The sequence below is a fragment of the Petaurus breviceps genome, unplaced genomic scaffold (genome assembly GCF_028583685.1).
Source record: "Petaurus breviceps papuanus isolate PSGF00001 unplaced genomic scaffold, PetGlider_PUasm1.0 90784, whole genome shotgun sequence".
NCBI lineage: Eukaryota > Metazoa > Chordata > Mammalia > Diprotodontia > Petauridae > Petaurus > Petaurus breviceps.
In genome coordinates, this window is record NW_027187345.1 from 9210032 (window position 1) to 9237652 (window position 27621).

Here is a 27621-nt window from a genome sequence, read left to right on the forward strand (position 1 = left end):
ATTTTAATGCATTTTTACAAGGAGAGACAATATATTGTAGTAGAATTGGGCCAGGATTTAGGAAGACCTGGTTCTTGATCCTAGATCAGAATCTAAGTAGTCAAATGTTTCTTTCTGGTACTCACTTTGCTCTTTAAAATAAGAGAATTGGACTAGATGATCTTCGAGGGTCAATTCCATCCCTAATATTCTATGACACTAAAGTTAGAATGTGGACAGTTGTCCTTCTAGAATCATAGTACCTCAGAGTTGGAAGGGATCCCCTGCCTGAGCAAGAATCCTCTGTATTATTCTTGACAAGTGGTCTTATGGCCTGTCCTTGGATACCTCTGATTAAGGGTAGCCCAGAATTTCCCAAAATGGCCCACTACACTTTTGGATAGGTTTTTAAAAAAAGCAATTTTATATTTTTTCATGTTTTTTTTTATACCATCAATATCCCTCTTCCTCTTTCCTCCTAGATAGCCATCCCCTATAACAAATAATATTTTTTGAAGATTAAAAAAAAAGACAAATTAGCAAAACTGATCACTCTATCAAAAAAGAGTCTAAAAATATTTTTATGAACAGAAACCATTGACCTTCTGCCTCTGCAAAGGAGTGGGAGTGGAGAGGTCTTCTCATAGCTCCTTCTTTGGGACCATGCTTGTTCTTTGTAATTTTGCAACATTTACTTGATTGTTTTGTGGTTGTTCTTTCCTTTTATTGTTTGCCTGACTGTTTACTTCACTGTTTCAGATCCTATAAATCTTTTCTATCCTGCTCTCTATTCATCATGTTCATCATTTTTTGCAGCACATTAATATTATATTACATTCAGGTACCACAATTTGTACAGATGCTCCCCAAACCAAAGGGCATTCATTGACTGGGTAGATCTTGTTGTTAGGAAGTTTTTCTTGGGCAAAAATCTGCCTCCTGGCAATTTGAATACATTGTTGTAGTTTTCTGAGCCAAAACATGCCTCTTATCAATTTAAATAATTCTTTGTTCCTAGTTCTCCCCTCTAGGACCAAAAAGAACGATTCTGTTTTCCCTTTTACTTGCAACCTTTTTAATATTCAGGAATTAGCATCTTTTTTCCTCTAAAGCCTTCTCTTCTCCAAACTAAATGTCCCCATTTCCTTTAGTTGATCTTTTATACAACTGGATAGCACAATGGATAAAGTGCTGGATTTGGAGTCAGGGAGACCTGAGTTTGAGTGCTGCCTAAGACACTTACTAGCCGTGTAATCTTGGACAAGACAGTTAACCTCAGGGCAGCCTCAGTTTTGTCATGTAAAATGGAGATGATTATATCCTGTACTACTTCATGGTTTTGAAAATCAGATGAGAGAATAGATATGCAAAGTATTTTGTAAACTTTAAAACACGGTGTAAACATTATCTAGCTTTTTTAAATTATTATTTTAGCTGTTACGTTCTTCAAGCTTTTCCTGGTTGATCCTGACTTTCTCCAGCCACCCACAAATGTTACCCAGTTCTGATCAAAATAGTCGAGATGGGATCTGACCAGATCATAGTGTTACCTCCATTGTTCTAGATCTTGTGTTTCAGTTATTTTCTGCGTATACAAATATATCCACATCAAAGCCATCTCTTTTCATAGAGTAATCACTAGTTGTGACTGCCAAAAAATAATTTTAGGAGTAAACAGTTAACTTACTGCACAAAAATTGATCCAGTAGAATGCTGGCTAGGCTGTTATAAGAACGAGAGTGAAATTTTGTACTAATATTTGCTTACTCGAGTGAATAAATGAATAAAATATTAAGTGCTTATTTTGTATAAAGCATTGTGCTAAGGGCTGGGGACACAGTACAAAAATGAACTGCTTCTGGCTCTCAAGGAGCTCACATTCTAATGGGAGAGACACCAGGTTTCAGCTGCAAGTTAGATGGAGAAGTCTCAGTTCCTCTTCTTTAATGTCATTCCCACTGATAAAATCAGCTTCTGATGTGAACCCCTTTAATAGTTTCAAGTATCTCAGTGGTGAGAACTTCCTTTTCTGTGTCTTAAGTAGTTGTAGCATTAGTACTTGTAGGAGCAGCTGCTTCGTCTCCTAGCTTGCTTGGCTTCCTTCAAGGTTCAGCTCAGACCCCTTCTGCGAGGGGCCTTTCTCAGTCCCCCTGTCTCCCCACCCCACTCCTAGTTCCTCTCTCTTTTTTTTCTTCTAAATACTGTTTAGATGTTGCATATATCTAGTTATTTGCATGTTTCTTCCATTAGCATGAGAACTCTTTGATGATAGGGACAGTGTTTTTGCTTTTCTGCGTATTTCCAGAACTGAGTAGAGAGCCTAGCACATAATAAGTACTTAATAAATACTTGTTGACCGACTGACTGTATTAAGGCAGATCAGTTATCCTTCAGTTGCTGTCAGGCCTACCACTTTTTTTTTTTTAAAGCAATTGGGGTTAAGTGACTTGCTCAAGGTTACACGGACAGTTATTTCTGGGTGTGGTGCTAAGTATCTGAGCCCGGATTTGAACCCCAGGTCGTCCTGACACTGGAGCCGGTGCTGTTACTCGCTGTGCTACCTGGCCGCCCCAAGGCCTACCACTTTCATTTCATATGCGTCTGAGATACTTGTTGCATACAAGTCATCATGGGTTATAGCCTGCAATAGCACTTACACCCTCTCTGTGCTTCTCTATTGCCCTTACCTGTGATTCTTTGGAGTGTGTCGTGGTCCATGATTTATAGCCATATAGCATAACTGAGAGGACAGTTGATGGGTCTTTATATTAGGGAGCTGCTCACTATTTGATTAACAAGAGAAAAACTAATGTTTACAAGTGGTCTAAGAACTGATTCTTAGCACTGCCAGCCTCTTTTTCAGTGGAAGCAGAAGGGGTCACACAGCCCACTGATTTGTCTGATTTGTCTTTTTTGTGGGCTTCTGAAAACAAAGAATCTGTCACTTATTAGACAAAGTGCAGGTGGTCAGCTTTTCTGAATTTAGTTGGGCTGATCCTTGACTAGCATTCTGTTTCCAGGACTAAACAGGAAACCTTTCTAACTTGGTAGGACCTGTCCGAATTTGTGTTCCAGGTCATCCCCATTCTTCCTTGAGGAAGTATAACTTTTGTGGAAGCTTTTTCTTATGTGGAATAAATCCTCTTTACCTGTTACTTTTAAAAAATACATATATTAAGTGAACAAAGAAAGCAGAAATATACATTTTAAAGATCTATAGCTCATTCTTCCTTTTAGGACTAGGAAATAGCAAGTTTGCATGCTAATTATCTATGTATAATAATAACTCATGTAGCACTTGATGGTTTACAAAATGCTTTCTTCATAATAACCCTGTGAAGTGGATGATGCAAATATAATCATTGTTTTACAAGTGAGAAATCTGGAGCTCCCAGAGGTTGTGACTTGCTCAGGCTAGCTAATTAACAGTGGAGACAGGAGTTGAATCCTGGTCTCCTGATTCCGCAGCCCTCTACACAACCCTGCCTCTCTAGCTGGAGGGGTTTGATAGGGGCTTAAAGTATTCAAACAGTTATACCCTTCTAAAGTATTGGAAATTTTTTTGTAAATCATTCATATTTTAATAGTTTATGTGCATCAGTAATTCCTGGTGGGTTTGTTAACTTTTGCTTTTACCAAATTTACTTAACTGTAGAAATATACCAAAGAATTAACTTAAAAATGACATTGCTTTAGGAAGAAGATTGTGAAAAAGCCTTTTTCAAAATGGATAATGTGCTTATAGATGACAGAAGAATACATGTAGATTTTAGCCAGTCTGTTGCAAAAGTTAAATGGAGAGGGAAAGGTATGTATTTTCTATTCCTTTGTCTCTTCTTTTTAAAATGCATATTTATATGCGTTCTTAGAATTTGGGCTATTAATAAGGGAAAGAATCTCATAACTTTTTCATTCTCATAGATATTATCTAGAGCCTAATGAGGTCTTTTCCCGATAGAGAACAATAGTATGCTGTGTGTGAGTGTTTTTGTTTCTTTATTCATGAATCCATTTATTCATAAATTACTAGGAAGACTTATGTCTAAAGTTATTGTGCCAAACTGTGCCAGTTCTTTTTTAGGAGCACTTATGTCTTGTATTCCCATTTTATATTTTGTGTTGTAGTATTCTCTTCAATCATTAGGTGGCAGCATTTGCCTGTATCAGTCAAGCTACCTGATTTCAGCCAGATTTGTAATAGAGGAATTAGTGTGACCTTTTCTAGTTCAAAGAATGATCAGCAGGAGCTAGGGAGTCTGGGTTCCAGTCCTGACTCTGCCACCATGTTGAACAAACCAGTTAACTTCCTTAGGTTTGTTTCCTCACATAATAAGTGAGTTGAACTAGATTATTTTTAAAGTCCTTCTAGCTCTAAATTTCTATGTTTAGCAAATGAAATTAATAAAAGAAGCATGTAATTTAGTTAAGCTTCTGAGGGTTTTTTCATGGAGCATTAGCAATTCGTTCTTTTTATTAAATTCTGTTTTTGTGAACTAACCCAACCATTTCTTTTCTTTTCCTAATAAACAGGTGGAAAATATACCAAGAATGATTTCAAGGAATATGAAAAGGACCTGGAAAAATCTAAATTTGCTCTCAAAGATAAAGTAAAACCCAAACAGGAGTATCCTTTATTATATTTTATATTATAGCTGGTTGGTGGTTATAGGTGTATATATTGGAGGCTATAGGTGGTTGGGGCGGCTACGTGGCACAGTGAATAGAGCACCAGCCCTGGAATCAGGAGGACCTGAGTTCAAATCTGGCCTCAGACACTTAATACTTACTATCCGTGTGATCTTGGGTAAGTCACTTAACCCCAATTGCCCTGCCTTTCCTCCTCCAAAAAGCAAAAAAAACCCCCCCTCAACCCAAAAAACAGTGCATTATTATAGCTGGTTAATTAACACTTAATTAAGTACTCTCTACATACAGAATTCTAGGTGTTGTGAAAAATTTCAAAAGAAGTAGAAAACCTTTTTCTCCACAATGTTGTTTGCAAGATTATAATTATGTTCAAAATTATTCCTTTTTTTTTTTTTGGAGGGGAATTGGGGTTAAGTGACTTGCCCAAGGTCACATCTCTAGTTTTTGTATTGTGTCTGAGACCGGACTTGAACTCAGGTCCTCCTGACTCGAGGGCCGGTGCTCTATTCACTGAACCAGCTAGCCGCCCCCTCAAAATTATTCTTTCTTTAAAAGTCTTTTAATACTTAGGTTTTTTGGACTAATAGTCACTATTACCAGTTGTATGCTAGGTAATGGTTGAAAGTTACTTTGAGTTTATTCCATTGTCCCTATTAAAAACCATACTTAATCCTAGGTAGATGGAAACCCAACCTATTCTCAAATGTCCCTCAGAAAAGACTTTTGTCTCCTTTACATATTGATTATGATAATTTTCGTAGTCAACCAAATTCTTTGTCTAACCTTAATCCCTTATATTTTAAAACACATTTCCTTCTATTCTTCTCTTAACTGGAAATAGTGATTATCTGGTCATCATCTTCTGTGTAATAATTCTTCATGTACTTGAACTCCATTTTTTAATTTTCTCATCCCCTTAACACATTGTTCTCAACTGGTAATTATCATCATCACTATTATTATTGTGATAGCTAGCTAGTTTTTATTGAGCAAATCAGTCAACATAATAGAATTAAAAAAATTTTTTTTTAAATTTTTAAAAATTGAGATTTTTCCAAGTTTTGGGTTGAGACAAGCAGGAAGCAATTAAAGATGCTATTCATATTATGTCATTTTTGGTTTGCTTATTCCTTGATAGACTCATTATGAATCTATCATTTCACACACTGCAAAGTTTGTGTTTTTGCATTCTCAAGTCAATGATCTTTTTCTTTCCAGCTTCCTATTGGCAAAACAGGATCATTTTCCCCTACAGCATCTGAACCTTTTCCTACCCGATATTTTTTAAAGGAAGTTTTTTATCTGATCAACTTTGCCTGTAGTGCTTGGCAGCTGGTTAGATCTTAGTAAGTGCTTGTTGATTGATTGTGTAAAAAAAGGGCAACTAGAATAATCAGGATGGAAATGCTGTTATTAAGACGGACTAAAAATAGTCTTTTTTAGTCTGGAAAATACAGTTGGGATTGGTTGGGATGTCAGGATCTCAAAATCATCAAGGATATAGATCAGGGTTTCTTCACTTACATTGTGTCATAGGCTCCTGTGGCAGTCTGGTGAAGCCTGTGGAGCCCTTCTCAGAATACTGTTTTTAAATGCATTAAATGGAAATATAGAGGATTAAAAAAGAAGCCAATAATATTGAAATAAAGATGTAATTGGGTTGTTTTTTTTCATCCAAGCTCATGGACCCACCCTGAAATCTATCCATGGATGAAACATTAGGAATGCCTTATGTAGATTGAACTTGGAAATCTATACCAGATTTTTGAATATGAAAGCTAGTGGAAATCCTGTGAGTCTGAAAGAGGCAAATTTAGGTTAGGGCAAATAAAAAGTCCTAACTAATTTGTGTAGCTTGTTGAGAACATCAGTAGCTTGTAACCCACATACCTACTTTTTCATCTTCATATAGTCATTATGAAAATAATATATACAATGTTGAGAATACCCTTGATGAAAATTGAGGAAAGAATTGTCAAGGTTTCACACAAACAGTTCTCTTCAACAAACCACATTTTTACATCCATACAACTGTGTTTATTCTTTGTTGAGTATAAAAAATTTTTGACTTAGAAGTCTGCTTCTAACTCCAGTCTGGTTCTACTCCAGTCATTCTTTCTTTAATATGTTAAGACCACACAAAATTCTTTGATAAATGCAGCCATAGAGGGAATTTTATTCAGTGTCCCTTTGGTTATTAATGTCAAAGGAGGCATAAAATAGGGAGACATTTGCCAAAATGTAAGAATGATTTTTAAGGAAGCTGTGCTTTGCAGAATGCAAAAAGAAGAATGATTTCCTAAAGATAGTTTGGTCCTTTAACATTTGTTCTTGTTTGCAGGTGATATTATGTTGATTACAGCAAGCTTTCAGGGCCTTTTTACTAAAAGCCTTTCTTTATCAAAAGAAATAAGGAAACAAAATGGAATAAAAATGCCTGTTGTTCAGATGTTCAGACTGTGACGTGAGTGTTGAAGGCCAGTCTTTTGTGTTCATACATCAGTACATATATCTGGGATAAGCTCTGTGTATGGACAATAAAATGATCCCAAAATCAAATAGAAGAAAGAGAGTGGGCCGAATTGGATTTAGGAAATTACATAGTAATACATTATGACAGCAAGCGACTCTTTGATGTAAAGGGCCAGTCTTTTCAATATATATTCTCTTGGTGTTGCTGTTTGGTTACAAATCTTAGAACACCACAATCTCTGAGAAATCAAAGGTTCGGGTGATCTAAAAGTCAATGGAGAGACACTTGGTAGACACAGTCTTATAGCATATTGCATTGGTAACTTGTGTTATCATGGATGTGTATGACTAGAAAAGAAATTGTCAGTGGTGCAGATGAGAAGGCTGACAACCTGAGTGCTTTGTTGATACATGAAATGTAAAAATTGTAAAAATCTAATCTATAGATAGGTAGGTCCTCAGAATGTTGGGTAGATCTTTTGTGGAAGTTCTGCTGGAGAATATGAGCAGCAAAAGCAGAAATAACACATGCATGGGTTGTGAAAGGACACATTGAAGAGATCACATATTCTTTGCTATATAAATAATGCATTTAAGGCACATGTTCCCCAAAAAGGGGATAGAAGGTTTTTTTTTTTAATGTAATAAAAAGATTAAAGAAAAGTTTGGATAAGTTCAGAATATTTGGTTAAAGAAAGAGGGCATGTTTGGAGGGTACAGATCTAACTTTTTGAGGATAACATGGAGGATAAACCTGCTTTTTTTTTCCCCAAGTTTTTCAAATGCTTTATTAACTTCTGATTTACATCATTCATTTGCTCCAGATTTTGAGTTACAAATTTTCTCCCCGTTTTTCCCCTACCCACCCCCCAAAATAGCAGTCCCACAGGATATCCCCTCCTCCAATCTGCTCTCCCCCATGTTTTCTCCCATACCCCTTTCGACTTTTCCAGTGGATCTCTATGCCTCAGTGCCTGTATATCTTATTTCCCAATTACATGTAAAATAGTATTGCTAATAGTATACACACACACACACACAAACATATATACATACATATTTGAATATTTGATTTTAAAACTTTGAATTCCAGATTCATTCCCTGCCTCCCTTGTCACCCACCCTTACTGGGAAGATAAGCAGTTCAGTACAGGATGTACATGTGTGGCTAATGCAAAACAATAACATAGTAGATATATTGTAAAAGACTGACTATATTTCCCTCCCTCCTATCCCACATCCCAATTGTTCTATTCCCTACTTTGATCCCGTCCCTTTTCAAAAGTGGATGCTTCCAACTTCCCTCCCCCCCCCCAAGCCTGCCTTCCCTTCCATCATCCCTCCTCTCATCCCCTTCACCCCCTACTCTCCTGGAAGATGAGATACTCTATTTAGTGTGTATTTCATTCCCTCCTCAAGCCAAATTCAATGAGAATAAGGTTGACCCGTTCCCTTTTGCCTTCCTATTCTTCCCTTCCATTGTAACCATTTCCCTTTGCCTCTTCTTTATGAGATAGTTTACCCCATTTTGTATCTCCCCATCTCCTCTCATTATATTCCTTTCTCACCTCTTAATTTCACCTTTTAAGTATCATCCCTTCCTGTTAAATTGGTCCTGTGCCCTCTGTTTATGTATACCTGTACACATATATATACACACATTCACATATGTATTCATATGCCCATATATCCTCATATATAGACATATATATATTTCTATTTCCTTCAACTACTGAGAAAAGTTTCATAAGTTACAATTATTGTTTTTCCATGTAGGTATGTTAATAGTTCAACTTTGATAAGTTCCTTTTGATTTCTTTTCCCTGTTTATCTTCTCATGCTTCTCTGGCTTCTTGTATCTGAATGTCAAATTTTCTGTTCAACTCTGTTTTTTTTCAGCAAGAATGCTTGAAAGTCCTCTATTCCACTGAATGACCTTATTTTCCCCTGAAACATGATACTCAGTTTTGCTGGGTAGGTGATTCTTGGTTTTAATCTCAGCTCTTTTGCCTTCTGGAATATCATATTCCAAGCCCTTTGATCCCTCAGTGTAGAAGCTGCCAGATCCTGGGTTATCCTGATAGTGTGTCCACAGTATTCAAATTGTTTCTTCCTGGCTGCTTATAATAATCTCTCCTTAATCTGGGAATTTTGGAACCTGGCTATAATATTCCTAGGAGTTTTCTTTTTAGGATCTTTTTGAGGAGGTGATTGGTAGATTCTTTCAACCTCTATTTTGCCCTCTGGTTCTAAAACATCAGGGCAGTTTTCTTTGAGAACTTCCTGGAGGATGATTTCTAGGTTCTTACTTTGATCATGGCTTTCAGGTAGTCCAGTAATTTTTAAATGATCTCTTCTGGATCTATTTTCCAGGTCAGTGGTTTTTCCCATGAGATATTTCATATTGCCTTCTATTCTTTGATTTGTTTGGATCTGTTTCACAGCATCTTGATTTCTCATAAAGTCATTAGCTTCCATTTGCTCCAGTCTAATTCTGAAGCCATGATTCTCCTCATTGAGCTTTTGAGATTCTTTTTCCATCTAGCAAATTCGACTTTTTAAGGCATTCTTCTCCTCATTGCCTTTTTGAGCCTCTTTTGACATTTGAGTCAGCCTGTTTTTTAAAGTGTTATTTTCCTCAGTCAGGTTGTTGACTCTCATTTCATAATTTTCTTGCATTGTTCTCAACAACCCTGCTTTTAAAAAAACATCTTTTGATTCCACTAGGAAGACAGAAAACAGGTTTGATTCATTGTGACGTTTCTTAGATTTGTATGAAAACAAACATAACATTGAGGAATTTGTAATCTAAGTATAGACTGAAGGAAAGTATTTTTATGTATGATCGTGTTTATATGCACCTGACATTTATATTATTTGCCCATGTAAATGTGCATCATTAGAATTCAAGGTAAATACCTAATTATTCCTACAGATTAGGGAATGGGGAGAAAGAAACTTGTTATGAAATTTGATTGCTTTAGGTCTTTTTGAGCAGTCCTGGTAGAGAAGGTTAGTAATTTTAATAATTTAGTAATTAGTTTAGTAATTAGAGAGCCCAAAGGTCTAGTTTATTAGGCCTGGGGAGGAGATGAGGTTCTGCAAATGGTCTCAGGCAAAGTTTAGAGAGAGGGTAACATAATTTTAACCTGCCTGAAACAGACCAGAGAGATTGGGGGTGGGTGGAAAGTATTATAGACAAGTCTTGTGGAATTAAAAAATGTGGGAAAAGGGTAACTTTTAGACCATATCATTTCTGAGAGGACTCATCAGATCAGCACAAGCCTGGGATATTTGTGGTAGAATATAGAGCGGTACTCAAGAGATACAGTTGACTCTTACGTTTGCTCTTAAGTAGTGATAAGACTTTGTAGAACAGGGTCTTGCCACAGAGGAACCAAGGTGTCTGATTTATTTGGAGATAGCTAGGATTCTGACCCGTTGTAGTGGTGACCTGGAATGTCAGAGGACGCATTCAGAACAGCATATTCCCCTGTTTTTTGCATTTAACGTTATTCTAAGAGCCTGTAGTTCCTAACAGGAAATGCTGACTCCCTTCTTAGAGGATTCAGTAAGGAGCGCAATGACCTCCATATCCACTGACTGCAATGATAGAAAATGCTGACTGAGTTTGTTTTTACTTAATAAATTAAGTTTGCTGTTTTGTAGAAATTTTTTTGACTTGTTACCTTTAGAACTTAGTTGCTTTGGTAACCTCTTTTGGTCCTTGAAGCCTTATGTTTTAACACATGATCAACTCTCAAAACTACCCTTAACTGTGTACTTTAGTACAAAATATGATCTTGTGCTAGATGAAGAAGCAGAAGACTCTAAATCAAGTCACCCACACTCAGGTAAAAAGCACAAGAAGAAAACTCGTCACTGCTCTGAAGAGGATTATACAACAGTGAAGAATTCTAAGGTACTTCTAGTTCAGTTCCCCTTTGTATTTAGCTTACAAAGAGCAAAATACTTAATCTCACAATAATGACTTATTCACTCACCACTGTTTTCATTGATGGTTAGGAAGAATACAGGTCTGAACATCATTTTACATCACAGACTCACAAACAGAATAGTTGATATGTTTGGGTGGTTAATCTGTGGGGTACTGTGTCAGAAACTAGTTTTATTATAAAAGAAATGAACATGCATGTAGAGTCCAAAGAGTTCATAATCCCTATAGAAGTTTGCATTTTTATGACAGCAGGACAAAAGAATGAGGAGATACCAGAAATCTCCATGTAAAGGGGTGTGGCATGGAATGATTGGAAAGGTGCTGTAATGTGAGAAAAGGACAAAACCCTTCTGAAGCGGAGGAGCAAAGTGACAGCAAAAGCCACATTCTTTCCCCTTAGAAATTGCTAGACCATGAAGATATGATGGTCTGCTTATCTACAAGGCTGGGACAAACACACTGTCTGGGGCCTCTCCCAAGGATACACATGCAAACAACACATTATGTCAGCTCAGGACAGGGTCGTGGCAGAGAGTGAGGGGGCTTTGTCCTTGACACATTCAGGGCCTCCTGCGTACTCTGGGTCCATTGTTTATAGAAAATATGGCAACTCAAAAAGATGAGTTCAGAGAACCCCTTAAAAATCTTTAACAGAAGCCAGAGTGACTTGAGCTATAGATTGGCATTTTCCCTCATTAAGAACAATTCTGAAATGCTGAAGAAAATTATGATTTGTGATTTTTAATTCCTTTCCACATTTAAAGTCCAGCATTCAAATATCTAGAAAAAGATGGGCCCAGAAAATTATATTTAGCTATATCACATATTTGAAACAAATATAACACTCATGAGATGTAGTATGGTATTATGGGTAGAGAATAGGCTTGAAAAGTCAAACTTCTGACACTTGGACTTTGTAATTTTGGGCAAACTGATTAATCTCTTATGCTCTAGGCAGTTCTCAAAGGCTTTATGTTGCCAGGAAGGTAACAATTTGCATTGATAAAAGGACAGTCCCTACTTGGTAGCTCTCTATACCAACGATATCACAGAACTAGTCCCTATCACTAACATACTAATAGAACCTATTTTCCTATCCTCAGAACCTCTTTTTCTTGCCCTTATTAGGACAACAAAAGGATTCATGAAAGAAAATAGTTTATAAATAAAAAGCATGCCACCCTTTATTTTTCTTATTGTTTTTATTTAACCTTGATATATATGACTTTCTGTAATAAACGGCACAACAATCCACATTTGAAAAATGTGCTACATGTTAGAAATGGAAATCTGTGATACTTTTTTTTTATCATACTTCAAAACACTGTGTTTCAAAGTATGAGTTTAAATAAAATTAGTTTTTATGCAAAAACAGTATTTAAGAAGGATGTTTTGAGCATCTACTATACACAGAGAGTATATTAGGGGCTTGAATATAGAGATGACTAAGCAGTGGTTTCTGCCCTTAAGGCAGTTATAGTGTAGTAGGAGAAATAAAATGTATATGAATAACTGCAAGGTTGAACGTAGTAAGTAAATAAAAGTAGTATAAAAATGCTCTAGGAATTTAGTGAATTTCATGAAAGAGATGATCTTTGAAGGACTGATGTAATTTTGAAAAGCAGAAATGGAGGGAGGACCTTTTAGTCATAGGAAAGAGAATGAGTTTAGGACCTTAGAATTTAGAGCTGGAGAGGTCTTAGAAATCTTGTCTCACTCCCTTATTTTGCAAATGAGAACTGGAGGTGTGACTTGCCCAAGGTCATGTAGCTGCAGAGCCAGGATTTGAGACCAAGTTCTCCAACATTAAATCTGATCTTATTGCTGCTACTCCACCAGTGTGGGAAAGTTCCAGCCAAGTATGTTCAGGAAACAATGAATAATCCACTTGATCTGAAATAGAAAACATATGTAAGGGAGTGGTAGGAGATGAGACGAAAAAGTAGGTGCCAGTCTATCACATTTGTACTTTGTTTTATAGAGATTCTTTGAAGGTTTGAGAGAAAAGGATGACATAATTAGAGTTGTGCTTTAGGAAATGTTATGTTGACTTCCAGTGTTTGATATATATGGGTAGGGAACACCCTAGATCAAAATGTAAATGCCAACAAGGACAAAATTCTAAAAAAAATGTGAATCTATAATGAACAGGAGCCTGAATACTGGTCAAGTGATGGATGTAAAGGCTTAAGATATTTAGATTAACAAATTTTTTACAGCCTGCAAATTCTTTTCCTTGTAAATTTTTTGACACGGTTGTTTCATCCCTTATAACTTCTCAGTGGCATTTATAATCGATATTTGTTGGTATGGGAAGAAGAATGTTAGCCAGTTCTGCTATTTGTATTAGCTTAAATAATTATGTCACCTAGCAGAAATAAGAGTGGAAAGTACTTAATCTCTTGGGGGTTTTCCTCCCCTTTGTAAATGGCAAGTGGCTAATATGTTTTTTTTTTTGCTTTTGTTTTTTGAGGGGAGAAGGCAGGGCATTTGAGGTTAAGTGACCAGCCCAAGGTCACATGGCTAGTAAGTGTTAAGTGTGAGGCGGGATTTGAACTCAGGTCCTCCCGACTCCAGGGCTGGTGCTCTGTTCACTGTGCCACCTAGTCACCCCGTGGCTAATATTTTTGACTGCAGAAGAGTTGCTAGTAGTTTTGTTTTCTTCTTGATTTTTTGACAGAATTCAGTATTAGGATTAGAAATTTTAGTGAGCCTATGTTTGTGTGTTAATTAGAATTAAAAAGCAAAATAATCTAGGAAAATTATTTAATCATTAAAGGCAATTTTGAACACCTGAGTAATTTCCATTTTCATTCCTATCTCACATGATGAGGTGACGCCAACGCTGTTCCACACACAAGTGGTCCTCTTCTGTTCTTTCTGCTCCAGCAGGTGGCCTCTGTGTCCTCCCTGCTCTCTTGCTTATCTTTGCTTGTTCTCTCATTTATTCTCCTTGGCTTCCTTTTACTTACAAATATGCCCATGTCTTCCTCGTTATCAAAAACCTCACTGGATCCATCCATCCCCAATAGCTGCCATACTATATGTCTTCTCCTTTTTGTGGCTAACCTCCTGGAGAAAGCTGTCTGCAATCGGTGCCTCTTCTTCCTGTTCTTTTTCTCTCTTGGCTCTCGGCAGTCTGGCTTCCAAGCTCTTCATCCAGCCCGCTCTTCATCTTCATCCTACTTGACCTCTCTGCAACCTTTTTTTTTTTTTTTAAGCAACCGGGGTTAAGTAACTTGCTCAAGGTTACACGGCCAGTTATTTCTGGGTGTGGTGCTGAGTGTCTGAGCCCAGATTTGATCCCCAGGTCATCCCGACGCTGGAGCCAGTGCTCTTACTCACTGAGCCACCTGGCTGCCCCCCCCCACCCCGCAACCTTTGATGCTGTTTTTCATCATTTTCTCCTTGATACTCCCAGCTCTAAGTTTTCATGATGCTACTTTCTCTTGGTTCTTCTACCTGTCTGATTGCTCCTTACTCTGCTTTGCTGGATCTTCATGCACATCACACCCATTCTCCATGGGTGTCCCCAGAGCTCTGTCCTGAGCCCTCTTCTCTTTTCCCTCTGTACTATTAATCAGATTCCATGGTGATGATTTTCATATCTACTTGTCTAACCATAACCTCTCTCTTGATCTCTGATTGATCTCGCTTCTCCAGCAGGACATCTTGGATTAGATGTCTTGTAGACATCCGAAACTGAACTCATTACCTTGTAAACATCCCTCTTACTGTCAGTCACCCAGGTGTCATCCTCAACTCCTCGCTGACCAACCCCCATATAGCCAGTCTGTTACCAAGACCTTGATTTTACTTTTTTTGTTTTTGTTTTTTTGGAGGGGACAGGGCAGGGCAATTGGGGTTAAGTGACTTTCCCAAGGTCACACAGTTAGTAAGTGTGTCAAGTGTCTGAGGCTGGATTTGAACTCAGGTCTTCCTGATGCCAGCTTTGGTGCTTTTTTCACTGTACTACCTAGCTGCCCCATTGATTTCACTTTCTTGACATCTTATGTACTCTACTTTCTCTCCTCTGACAGTACCACCACTGTAGCACAGCCCCCATTATCTCATGTCTGAATTATTGTAATAACCTGCTGGTTGATCTTCATGCCACAAGTCTTTCCCCACTCCTGTCCACCCTTCACTCAGTTGTCATTGATGTTCCTAAAACTCCCATCTGACCATGTCACCACCCCCTAGTCAGTAAACTCCAGTGGCTCCCTGTCATTATGAGATATAAAATCCTCTGACATTCAAAGCTTTCATAACCAGCTCCCTTCCCCTTTCCCCCCAGTTCCAGACTTCTTATACCTTCCTCCTCCTTGCCCCCCCACATACTTTGCAATCTAGTGACATTGGTTTTCCTTGAATAAGATCCTTCATCTCCTAGCTCCAAGCATTAAATGTTTATTGACTGATATCCACATGTATTTCATATTTTCCTATTCTTATTTTGATGAGAATAGTTTTGTAAGGATGTTTTGACTCATATTTCCACATCTCTTTGTTTGTTTTCCGAACTTTGATATTCAATTAAAAATTCATATAAATTTAATTTTTCCACCCCATGCCTACGTTCTGAAGGTGGTTAAGGTAATGAAATTATTTTCACCTATGTTACAGGAAATGAGTCTTAGGTAGTAGGTCACATGGCAGGATAGGGTGATGATACAGTAATGAGTTATAATTCCCTGTTGTGGTTTTCATGAGTTGCTTATATTTGTGGGGGTTTGCTTTTCTTTTTTATTTGGGCCCCCATTTTTATCTCTAGAATCCTGAAGTAGAGTAGCTGTTGAATAGCTCCTAGTTATGTATGTAAGTTTGGTTTCTCAACCCTGATTGCTAACTGTATTATTTTTGTTTAAAATTTGTAGAGTACCCTGGATGAGCCAGTTTAATTTTGCCACCTCATATTTTGATAATCTTTTTGTATGTTTTTTTTCTACTTTATTCTTTGTTATATGTCTGGGTCACTAATGAATTTATTTTGCTGGATTATCTGTACTATGGATTTTTTGTGGGGGGTAATGGAAGGGAGAGATAAATGCTAGGAAAGAGGAGAGGATTTAAGAGGGAGTGACTGAGAAATTGTTATGCTATTTTATGTATTGAAATTAATTAAAGAGCTACTTAATTAGTTGTATTGCTATTTGGAATTATACTTTTAATAAAATATTTTTATAAGTTTTTAAAAAGAAAAGTGACAGCTAGTTTCAGGAAAATTGGGAGAAAAAAGGACACTTACTTATTCCAGACAGCTTCCGGGAGTTTTGTGAAGACCTCATATGAGGACTTGAGAATGATCGGGCTGGTTAAAACTTAATGCTTGCTAAAAATCATCCCCAGCAATTTCTATCAATTCAGGTACTTTCTTAAAAAAAGAAAATTCTTTGTTCATAATATTCTTTAACTATGTATCTATCCATGGCATTCTGAGTTACACCTTTGTAAATTAACAGTTCCTTATATATTTTATTTTATTTTTTTAAGCAATCAGGGTTAAGTAACTTGCTCAAGGTTACACGGCCAGTTATTTCTGGGTGTGGTGCTGAGTGTCTGAGCCCGGGATTCGATCTCCAGGTCGTCCCAACACTGGAGCCGGTGCTCTTACTCGCTGAGCCACCTGGCCGCCCCTAAGCAATTGGGGTTAAGTAACTTGCTCAAGGTTACACGGCCAGGTGTTTCTGGGTGGGTGCTAAGTGTCTGAGCCCGGGATTCGATCTCCAGGTCTATCTCAACGCTGGAGCTGGTGCTCTTACTCGCTGTGCTACCTGGCCTCCCCCCTTATATATTTTAAATACTATGCTTTTATGTATCATATTTGCTGTATTATTATTATTATTATTTTGCTTTTTGGAGGGGGAAAGGCAGGGGCAATTAGGGTTAAGTGACTTGCCCAAGGTCACACGGCTAGTAAATGTTAAGTGTCTGAGGCTGGATTTGAACTCAGGTCCTCCTTACTCCAGGCCCAGTGTTCTATTCATTGTGCCATCTAGCTACCCTGTAAGTATTTTTCTTAATCTGTTATTTGTCTTTTTCTTTTTCTCTTTTTTTGCCTTTTGGAGGGCAGTTGGGGTTAAGTAACTTGCCCAAGGTTACACAGCTGGTTTTTTTTGTGTGGGTGTTAAGTGTCTGAGGCCAGAACCGAACTTAGGTCCTCCTGACTCCAGGGCTGGTGCTTTACTCACTGTGCCACCTAGCTGCCCCAGTCTTTTTCTTTGTCTTAATTATTTCCCTGTTGTGATCACATATTATCTTAACAAAATCCATAAAGATAGTACCATTATTTGCAATTTAGTCAATTTACTTTCTATCACAGGGAAATGAAAGAGACCTATCTAAGAGTGGCTATTGTTATATTTACACCTAGGAGAGAAGTGTAAAAAACCTTTAAATAATCAAAGAATATTTGTTTGCCTTTGTGGGGGAAACTGTCTCAACAATGGGGGGAAAGTGTTAGGCACACAACAGGCATCCAAATATTTGTTGAACAGAATTGAAATTTGGGTTTTGGAGTGTTTTATTTTTCTACTTCTGTAATATCTATAATGTTAAAAAATGTTGATATCTTTTGTATTTCTCACCTTTACTTCCCGATATCTCTCTCTCTCCCCTATTCATAGAGACATAACAGCTTTATTTTGGTTATTGTCTTTTTCATTTATATTATTGTAGTAATAGCATCTATAGTTTTTTCAATGCAGTCAGTCATAAGGACTTGTTTGGTTAATTAATCCTGATTTCCCTTCCTCATCATTCATAATGGTTTTGTGGAGTCAGCTGGCTATCTCTGATAAGTTCAACTTCTCATATTTTCCAAAGACAGCAATAATAATTCATATTTCCCTAGTGCTTTAATTTAAAGTGTATAAAATCCTTTCCTCACTACAACTGCGCAGAGTTGGCAGTGCCAGTTTTATGTCCCCCATCTAGCAGATGAAAAAGCTAAAGCAGAAGGTTAAGTAAGGTCGTAGAGTGAATGAGTGGCAGAGAAACTCTTTCCTCTGTCACCGTAATGTAATGCCTTTCCTTTGACTTCCCACTCCCTGGCCATCTTGTAGGCAGTCACCCCAGCACTGCATGGATGCCTTGCCTTTGTCGGGGTGGCTGCGGCTTTGCTGCCTCACAGGTGAACGCTTTTTGTGGCCCCCAGATCTAGGTTGATGGCAGCCGACTTCACTCTGCTTTGGGCCATCTCCTCCAGTGCATCTTGGCACTGGTGCATGTTCCTTTGCCTCTTCCCACTTTCCAGTTTGGGAACCCTCATCTGTACTATCAGTACTACCATTGCTACTGGAAGAGGTGTCAGTCAGCTCCTCTGTGGCTCTTTACCAACCCGGCAACTTTGTAAACCAAAACACCCCTTCCTGGCCTACAGTGCCCTCTCTGTGTGTCCCCACTTCATAAAAGACTAGCTTCGTGCATCTCTTTGTATCTTGCTGTTTAGCAGAGGGTGGCACAGAGTGAGGGTTTAAGAAATGCCTTTTCATTTAACTCTTACCTAACTGTCAAAACTTTCCATTAAGATGAAGCGTTAAAAGGGCACCTAGGTGGTACAGTGATTAAAGCACCAGTCCTGGAGTCAGGAGGACCTGGGTTTAAATCCAGCCTTAGACACTTAACACTTACTAGCTGTATGACCTTGGGCAAGTCACTTAACCCCAATTGCCTTGCCTCCCCCCCCTCCAAAAAAATGATACCTTAAAGTGTTGCTTGAATCAGTCCAGTTTTCTCTGCCACCACTGAAATCATCATATGACATCTGTGCTGTGTTACAACATCCTCCAAACTGATCTACTTATCTACAGCCTTGGCCTTCTTCTGACCAGTTCTGCATAACAGTTCCGGACTAAAAGTGATCATCGCCCTGTTTATCAACATTCAACAAGAGCTACCCAACAATCTGTACTCACCCTACCTATCACCCTTTCTCCCTCACTGCTCCCCAAGGCAAACTTTTTATTCTAATTAAAAAACACTAAACACCTGTATTCAGAGCACTGGGGAAGATAGGAAGTTATATAAGACACAATCTCTACTGCCATGGACTGATAATGTGTGTCGTGTTCATGCGTGTGCACATAGCCCCCCATTATAAGACTGTTTCTTTGGCTTTGTATCTATGTATTTTCCCAACCTCAAAAGCCTCCTTATTTCTCTCAACAAACCAATACAGCTAGAATAAGTAGAGATATTATGAGTGAGAATAAAGCTTTGTACCAAATATCTGTGATAAAATTTTCTTTTCAAAGAAAAAGACTATACAAAGATATATAACTAATATAAGTGTTCAAAGTACTGAATGACTACAATAAGACAGCATTAAAAGACTAAATCCCAATAAGCAGTCCCAGTCATAGAGAAGAGATAGTATAGCATACACTGTCCATAAGGTGGCCAAGTGGAATAGACTCTTCAGGTGTGGTCATAAAGTAGGTTGATTTTGCACCTGTATTTTTCTTTGTTTTGAGGGGAGGGGTCTGTGAGAGGGAGTATGCAGAAATGACTGTCATTTAAAGAAACAAAAGTCATCAATAAAACTAAGTAGATACTTTTTGCAAGAACTTAATGTAGTTTATGGTTTAGTTTATGATTGTTTATTCTTATTTGTATATTTTAATATTTGCTGATGTTTACCAGGTTGAGGATACATTTTTAAATGCATTAAAATCTTTTAAAAACCAGGTTTTAAAAAAATCATTATTCTTCGTACAAAGAATTGGTATTTTCAACTATATATTCCAGGTTAAATATAAAATTTCCTTTCTCTATGACTTCTATACATTTTTGGACATTTGCCAAATCAGAACAGAAGAAAATTTTTGTGAACACTGTTATTTCTAGGAATTCTGTAGAATGCTAGAATTTGTTTTGGCAGAGGAGAAAAATAGGATTGTAGATTTAAAGAAGGAAGAGGGTCTTCCTGCAGGAGGTCACACAGGTACTAAATTGGGAGCTGAGATTCAAACCTAAAATCTCATACTTCATATTCTCGTTTCACTACATTGCACTGAAAATTGTGGGAGAGCACTGACATGGGATCTGAGAACTTAGGCTTACCTGCTTGGGGGCACTGAGAGGTTAGGCAGCTTTCCCAGGGACACACAGTAGTGTGTGTCAGAAGCAGACTCTTGCAGCCAGGTTTTCCTGGCTATAAGTAAGGCTGTATCTCTTTCTGTACTACACCATGTTGCTTGTATTTTAAACTTTCAATTGCTATATGCCCACCAACTTTCATGATCGTTGTCAAGTCCTTTCAGCGTTTTATAAAGTACAGAAGCAGGATGTTGGGGAAAATTTCAGCTTTTGTGTGAAACCATTTGACGCTGTTTAGAAGCCTTATATCGCCACAGCATTCTTGATTTAACGCTGTGACATGTACTTCTGCCTTAATATATACCCTTCAAGGACAGGTATTCTCATGGAAGCAGTAATCATGGGATTCCCATGGTCAGAATGAATCAAGGGGAGGGCAGTCTTGACTGGAGGTGGCATTTCGGCAACTCTGTTAGAGGAAGAAGAGAGAACCATGACCTTTTGAATTCTTAGCCACTTTGCTGAGATTTTTAAATTTACATAGGGGATGGAAGTTGGGAAAGAAGAAGAGAGAGGAAGGTTCTTTTTCACTTGTCCCACCCTCCCTTATATTCTGTGATGTGAAGCTCTTCACAGGATGTTCCAGGAAAGATAAATTGTTTGCTCTGACCAGATGTACCTCATAAGAATCAAATAAAGGGAGGAATCTTTTTTACAGATTCCTAGAAAAGCTTGTGCTTTTGCTGTAAAGGCATCATAGATCTTAATTTTAGGTACTGGTTCTTCATTGAAATTGTTTAGAAATGAGAACTAAAATTTGTCTGATTTTTCTATTGGTTGACATATCTGAGTTGGACTCTGACCTCAGACATTTGCTAACTGTATGGCTGTAGGGAAGTCACTTAATCTCTTTCTGTCTCAGTTTTCACATCTCTAAAACTGGGATATTAGTAGCACCAACCTTCCAGGGTTATTGTGAGGCTCAAGTGAAATAGCACGTGTACGCACTTTGTAAAACTAAAGTTATATAAATGCTAGTTGTGATTATTATTATTGTTCCAATTGTAACAATAATGTTACTGGTACTGATAGAAAAGCCTATTTCACAGTTAATATCTACATCAGTCATTCCGTGCTGGTTCTTGTTGAGTTCCTGTTAACAAAGCCCGTTTAAAAAACACCACTATTCTGTGATGGTGCTGTGTTTCTGTGAGACATGGAACACTGCAGTTACAGAAGAATTCAGAATAAACATCACACAGAAGGCGACAGAGACAGGGTGTGAACAGGCTGCAACATTGTCATCAGCTGTTGAACTATGAAGAACAAGAGTAAAAGATGATGGCAGCAGGAGAAGATGCTAGGCTCGTGTCCTTGTGACTTCAGAAAAAAGTGAGGAAAGCCTCCAGTATGTAGAATGGACCCTCCTTGGCAAATTGGTGGGAGGATCTGGAGTCACTTCGGATGGGTAGATAGGATGAATTTCCCAGTGAAGGAGATCATCTCTCTGTTTGGATGTGGGGTACTATGGCTAGTGCCCACCAAACGAGCTCCTGTAAATTTCCCAATTTTCTTTTGGCAGGATTCCAACTGGGAGAGGCATCCTAGGAGACATGAAGAAGAGTACTGTAAAGAGAAGCAAAAGAGTGAGAAAAGCGAGAAACCTCAAAGTCGCAGCCGCAGTCGGTCGCGGGACAGAGACGGCTACCACAGCAACAGTAGATCTAAACACCGAACAGAACCCCGTGGAAGAGAAAGGGACAGAAAGAGAGATCGAAGCAGAAGCCCAAAGAAAGTCAGAGACAAAGAAAGATCTAAGTACAGATGAAGGAAGATATGCCAGAAAATGGCTTTCAAATTTCCTCTAGTGTGACTTATCATGCGATTTGTACAACTGTGAATCAGAGAAGTCAGAGACTGTTCTTTCCTTTCATTTGCTTAAATCTTTTGCTGGAAGTGTCTAGACATTTTCAGATAATATAAAGTATATAGGATAGGGAAAGACTCAATAAAATATTTTTAAAATTTTCTTTGGTATGTTAACTAATTTAGTTAATAGTAATAATAATAGCTGAATTTACATAGTGCATACATGCCAGGCACTGTGCTAAGTCCTTTATAATTATCTTATTTGATCCTCACAGCAACCCTGGGAAATCAGTGCTTTTATTATCCTCATTTTTATAGATGAAGAAACCATGGCAAACAGAGGTTAAATGACTTGGCTAGAGTCACACAGCTGTTAAATGTCGAAGATCAGATCTGAAGCCAGGTCTTCCAACTCCAAGCTCTATCCTCTGTTCCACATAAATATTGGGGATACAAGGACAAAAGTGAAATGAACAATCCCTGCCCTTGAGGACACAACAGTCCTGTGAGAATGAACATGTATACATATATACAAAATAAACACAAGGTAGTTGTGGTGGGGTGGAGGGGTATTTAGGAGAAATCAGGAAGGACCTAACACAGGAGGTAGCAGAGTGAGTTCTGAAGCAGACTGGGGATGCTAAGAACAAGAGAGTGCATTGTGGGCGTGGGGGTGGTAAGAGCCTGGATAAAGGCTTGGAGATGGGGTATGGAATGTCTCTAAAGAACAGAAAGAACTCTAGTTTGACTGGACCTTAGAGTAGGTGATAGTTGACAATGGAACACCTTTTTCACAATTTTCATTATTTCACAATTGACTGAAAAGATGAGGATACAGGATCCTACTATGCTTATGTTTTGTTGGAACATGAAGAAAGAGTAAAATGTCATCTTAGAAGTTTTGACAAGGTATTTATTTTATTTTATTTTTGCTTTTTGGAGGGGGGAGGGCAGGGTGGTTGGGGTTAAATGACTTGCCCGGGGTCACATGGCTAGCATGTGTTAAGTGTCTGAGGCTAGATTTGAACTGAGGTCCTCCTGACTCCAGGGCCGGCACTGTATTCATTGTGCCACCTAGCCACCCCAAACGGTATTTCTCATCCACACATTAAAGTCATTTGAGATTCTTTGAAATAATACACCAGAAATAACACTGTTCATGAGCATTATGTAGAATAGACATAGCATAAACAGGGAGGTGTCTGCTGTCAAAGGTGTTTGCCATTGTGATAGGTAAGAACCAGCATAAAACCCAGGTTCAAGAGGGCTTCCCTGTGGATGGTGAATTTCTCCAGATGCTTCTTTTTGTAGTGATGTTGTTTAGGTAACGTTTAGCCCTAGAATGTTTCAGAGACTCTTGGAAGAGACCTGTTCTGTCTTCAGTCAAAAGAATTTGGCCTGACCATACAAAAGGATGAATGTCTGTTGCACAGATCACAATGTGCATTTTCATGGATAACTCATAGTGCTTCTTCCATGGATGAGTTGGGCCTGGAGTTGAACAAGAGAGTAGGTTGGATTGCCTTAGGGACATTGCCATGTTCCTTTAATCTCAAGCTTCCCATGAAGGCAAGGGTCCATCCTTTCAACTGACATTCTACCAATATTGCTGTATGACAGTGAAATGTGGAGTGCTATGTTTTCCAAAGGAAAATGAATTAGTGTCACACAAGACAATGGAAAACATGATGTGTGTGAGCAGCCTGCAACAGTAACAACATTAATAGGGCAGCTGGGTGACATAGTGGATTAGTGTAGCAGGCCTTGATTCAGAAAGTCCTGAGTTCAAATGCAACCTCAGACACTTAACAGGTACTAGCTGTGTGACCTTGGGCAAGTCACTTAACCCCAATCGCTGTGCCCTCTCCCCTCCAAAAAGCAAAAAAAAAAAAAGTAGCTGGTTTCAATTAAGGAAGTGATAAATACAAATTATAAAAGAACAAAGTAATTAATTATAAATTCTGTTGCACTGGCTTTGAGCTGTTAAAGTTAAAAATCAGATATGCATATACTTAGAAAAAATAGGCATTGAATAGTATTGATCTTGAATTCTACTGAAAAGGGGCTTTTGGGGTATGGTCCAGTCTTGCTTTAAATTGTGACTAGGTCATGGTGATTGAGATGGAGGGGAAAGTGAATAGTTCTTCCCAAGTACCTATTTTCTTCATCAAATTGTAACTCTCACTTATAAACAAATGGCAGCATCTAACAGTACATCTAATAATGTATAGCCTCACTCTCAAACTCCCCAGAAATACTTCAGGAAGTAGGTAAGGGCCTTCTGGTGAAGTGCAATATTTTCCATTCAGAACTTAAAACAAACCAAAAAAACCTTACCCAGACCGTCATTGCATGAAAAATAGAATTAGTCACTAAATGCCACCTTTACCTACCTTCAGGTTTTCCTCCTACCTCTAAAATTGGTGCATTTTTTAAAACTTGAGTTGGTTTTATTTTTTTTAAAAAGGTGAGGAACAAACCCATTTTAAGTAGATCAGTAACTATGCTTTTGCAGAATTGGATTAACCACTCTGGCTGCTCTCAATTCCCAAAGGACACGCTTAAAAGAATGGAAATTTAAAAGGAATTTTTCCAACCTCGGATTTAGCCTGAGTCAGAAAAGGTGTTCAGTTGATTAATAAGGTTGAAATCTTCAGAGCTGAAGCCTTACATTCTTTACCTCCTTTTTGACGTTGCTATGAAACCTTGTTTTGATGGGAAACATTATAGACATTTGCTCCTTCCTGTTGTGAACATTTGAATGTGGGGATCCCCTTTATTTCTTGTATAATTTGTTTTCTTTGGGAAAAAATAATTGAGCAAAACTGAGGAGTGAAAAGATCACAGCTTGAAACTTCTTTACAGAAAGCTTCCTTTCCAATGCTCCAATTTTACAGAGAAGCAAATTGTGACCCCATCACCATGAAGGGTCTTTGGTTTAAGAGAAATAGCTAAATAACCATCCTTTTATTAATAACCTGCTGGTCTTATTAATAAAATGATTAAATTGCCCAGAAACTATATCTCCAAGCTTTTTAATCATCACATATGGTTGTCTTAAAGTAGTCATAGTCGTGGTACATGTAGGGTTGGAAGCTGCTATTAACTACTTCAAAGCATAACTGACTATAGCCAAATACACAAGACATTCTGTACTCTTAGTGGATGGAGAGCAATGACGGTGAGGTTTTTTTCCTTCTGTTTGTCATAACTTTTCATTATTACTGACAACCCTTTTATGTGCTAATTCTCTGAAAACTAACCAAAATGAAAACACAGCTTTCTCCTATTAATGCTTATGGAAAATGCTGTGATGAGTTTTACAGTAAAAAGGGCTGATTTCTGATGTACATTATCTCATTCAGAATGGAATCTAGAGATTGCTGCCTCAGGCACAGCTTGGTTGGGTCAGGTACAGAATTTTGTAAGCCAGCGGTTCTCTGGTCTATCTGAAAGGCAATTCTAGGTAGTTAGATTCAGCTTAAATCTCCTGTCCCTTTTGCTTCTATTTTTCTTACCCAACAGAGATTAAGTAGTGTAAGAAGGTATAGGTTGCCATCAAAACAGGTGATGAAAGCACTGTTTATTTACTAAGCATTATGTAGCACTTTAAAGTTTGCAAAATTCCTTATTTTGAATCTCAAAATAACCCCGGGACTATACCTATTTTACAGATGAGGAAACAGGGTCATACAGCTAGTAAGTGTCTGAGGCTGAATTTGAACTCAGGTCATCCTGACTCCAGTTCAGCACCGCATTTATACTTGTTCAGTTATTCAGCTGTGTCCTACTCTTTCTGAGCCTGTGGACCATACTGTCCATAGGGTTTTCTTGGCACATTTACTGGAGTGATTTGCCATTTCCTTCTCTAGTGAATTAGGCAAACAGGGTAAGTGACTTGCCTAGGGTCACACAGCTAGTGCTTTATCTGAGGCTAGATTTGAATTTAGGTCTTCCTGACTTCAGGTCTAGCACTCTCTCCACTGAATCATCCATAGTACCACCTAGCTATTTAGTAAATAACTTTCAATGTGTGTTACAGGGGAAAGAGCACTGGCTCTGTACCTGGGTTAAAATATTACAACTAATACTACTTGTTATGACCTTGTTTCCTCATCTGTAAAATGAAGAGGCTGGGATAAATGACCTCCAAAGTTACTTCCAGTTCTAGGCTTATGATCTTATGACCCTAAGCATAGACCAAGGAAGAAGAAAGACTGGAGAAAATGCCCTAAATTTATCCATAGAGTACCCTATTACTCAAGTTTTTTCTTGGTACAAGCTGTGGAAAGGTTGTTTGTCTTGATCAGTGAAGGCCCAGGGAATAGAACAAAATAGGAGAACTGAGAGAGAGGTTCAGGGAGTCAGATGCTGGAAGGATTGGCAGGGTTGGATGAAGGAGGCTCTGGAAGTCAGAATAAATCTGAGGTGGAAGATTTCCAGGAGATGAGGGATTCCTATGGGAAGGAGGTGACAGGTTTGTAGAGTCCAGAGACTGGGAATTGTTTGCTGAGCTGTAATAAAAAAAAAAAAACAACCCAAAAGCATTTTTCTAAGTATGGGGAAAAATGTTTGCAGAGCATCAGGGGAGACATTTGGACCTTCAAGGTCGTAAAGTACAATCCCCTCATTCTGTGGGGCAACTGGTGGGGCAATGGACAGGGTACTGGGCCCAGAGACAGAAAGACTCATCTTCATAAATTCAAATCTGGCTTACAAGTCACTTAACCCTGTTTTCCTCAGTTTCCTTATCTGTAAATTGAACTGGAGAAGGAAATGGCAAACCACTCAAGTATCACAAAAATACACTTTAATGCCTAGAAATTGTCATCATCTGAAAATCTACTTCCCCTTAAGATTCAAGGATACATAAAGCTATTGCTAGGGACTACTTCCCCTATCCCACTAGATTGACCTTTTTAAAAAATTTTCTTATTTTTTAGATTTTTCTTTTTGCTTGGGGGAAGGTAGGGCAATTGGGGTTAAATGACTTGCCCAAGGTAACATGGCTAGTTGTGTGTTGTGTCTGAGGTCAGATTTGAACTTAGGTCCTCCTGACTCAAGGGCCAGTGTTCTATTTACTGCACCACCTAGCCACTCTGAGATTGTGACCTTTTAAGAAGGGCAGTGGCTCCTGTAAGCCACAGGCTACTGGGAATGCTGTCTAGAGTGCTGAATATACAGGAAAGAAGACCTGAGTTCAAATTTAGCCTTAGACACTTACTAACTCTATGCCTTAGTTTTTTCATCTGTAAAATGGGGACAATGATAGCACTTATTATTATATTACCCAGGGTTGTTGTGTGGGACAAATGAGATAACGTTTATAAAGTACATTTGTAAACAAATGCTAGCTATAAATATTAGCTATTACCCACAATAGCCTCCTGGTTTACAGGATGAGAAGCTGCAGTAGTGGGACCATTGGGAAGCCTTTATTAAGTGCCTTTCTGCTTGTTTTGGATCATACACTTTGATGTTGTTGTTGAGTTGTTTCAGTCATTTGTTGTTTCTGATTCCTTATGACCTTATTTGGAGTTTTGTTGGCAGAGATACTGGACTGGTTTTGCCATTTTATTCTCCAGCTCATTTTACAGATGAGATAAATAGGGTTAAGTGACTTGTCCAGGGTCACCCAGCTAGTAAGTGTCTGAGGC

At 38.2% G+C, this 27621-nt stretch overlaps 1 protein-coding gene across 1 annotated transcript in view; it reads left to right on the plus strand.

The window, feature by feature from the left end:
* The window catches only part of PPIL4 (peptidylprolyl isomerase like 4), a 44880-nt gene extending 22757 nt beyond the window's left edge, over positions 1-22123 (plus strand). The window contains exons 10-13 of the mRNA XM_069069712.1: positions 3676-3787; positions 4510-4603; positions 10888-11020; positions 21678-22123. Of these exons, the coding sequence (XP_068925813.1) occupies positions 3676-3787; positions 4510-4603; positions 10888-11020; positions 21678-21923 (585 nt within the window). The 3' untranslated portion in view covers positions 21924-22123. The remainder of the gene's footprint in view (positions 1-3675; positions 3788-4509; positions 4604-10887; positions 11021-21677) is intronic.
* The last annotated feature ends 5498 nt before the right edge of the window (positions 22124-27621 follow it).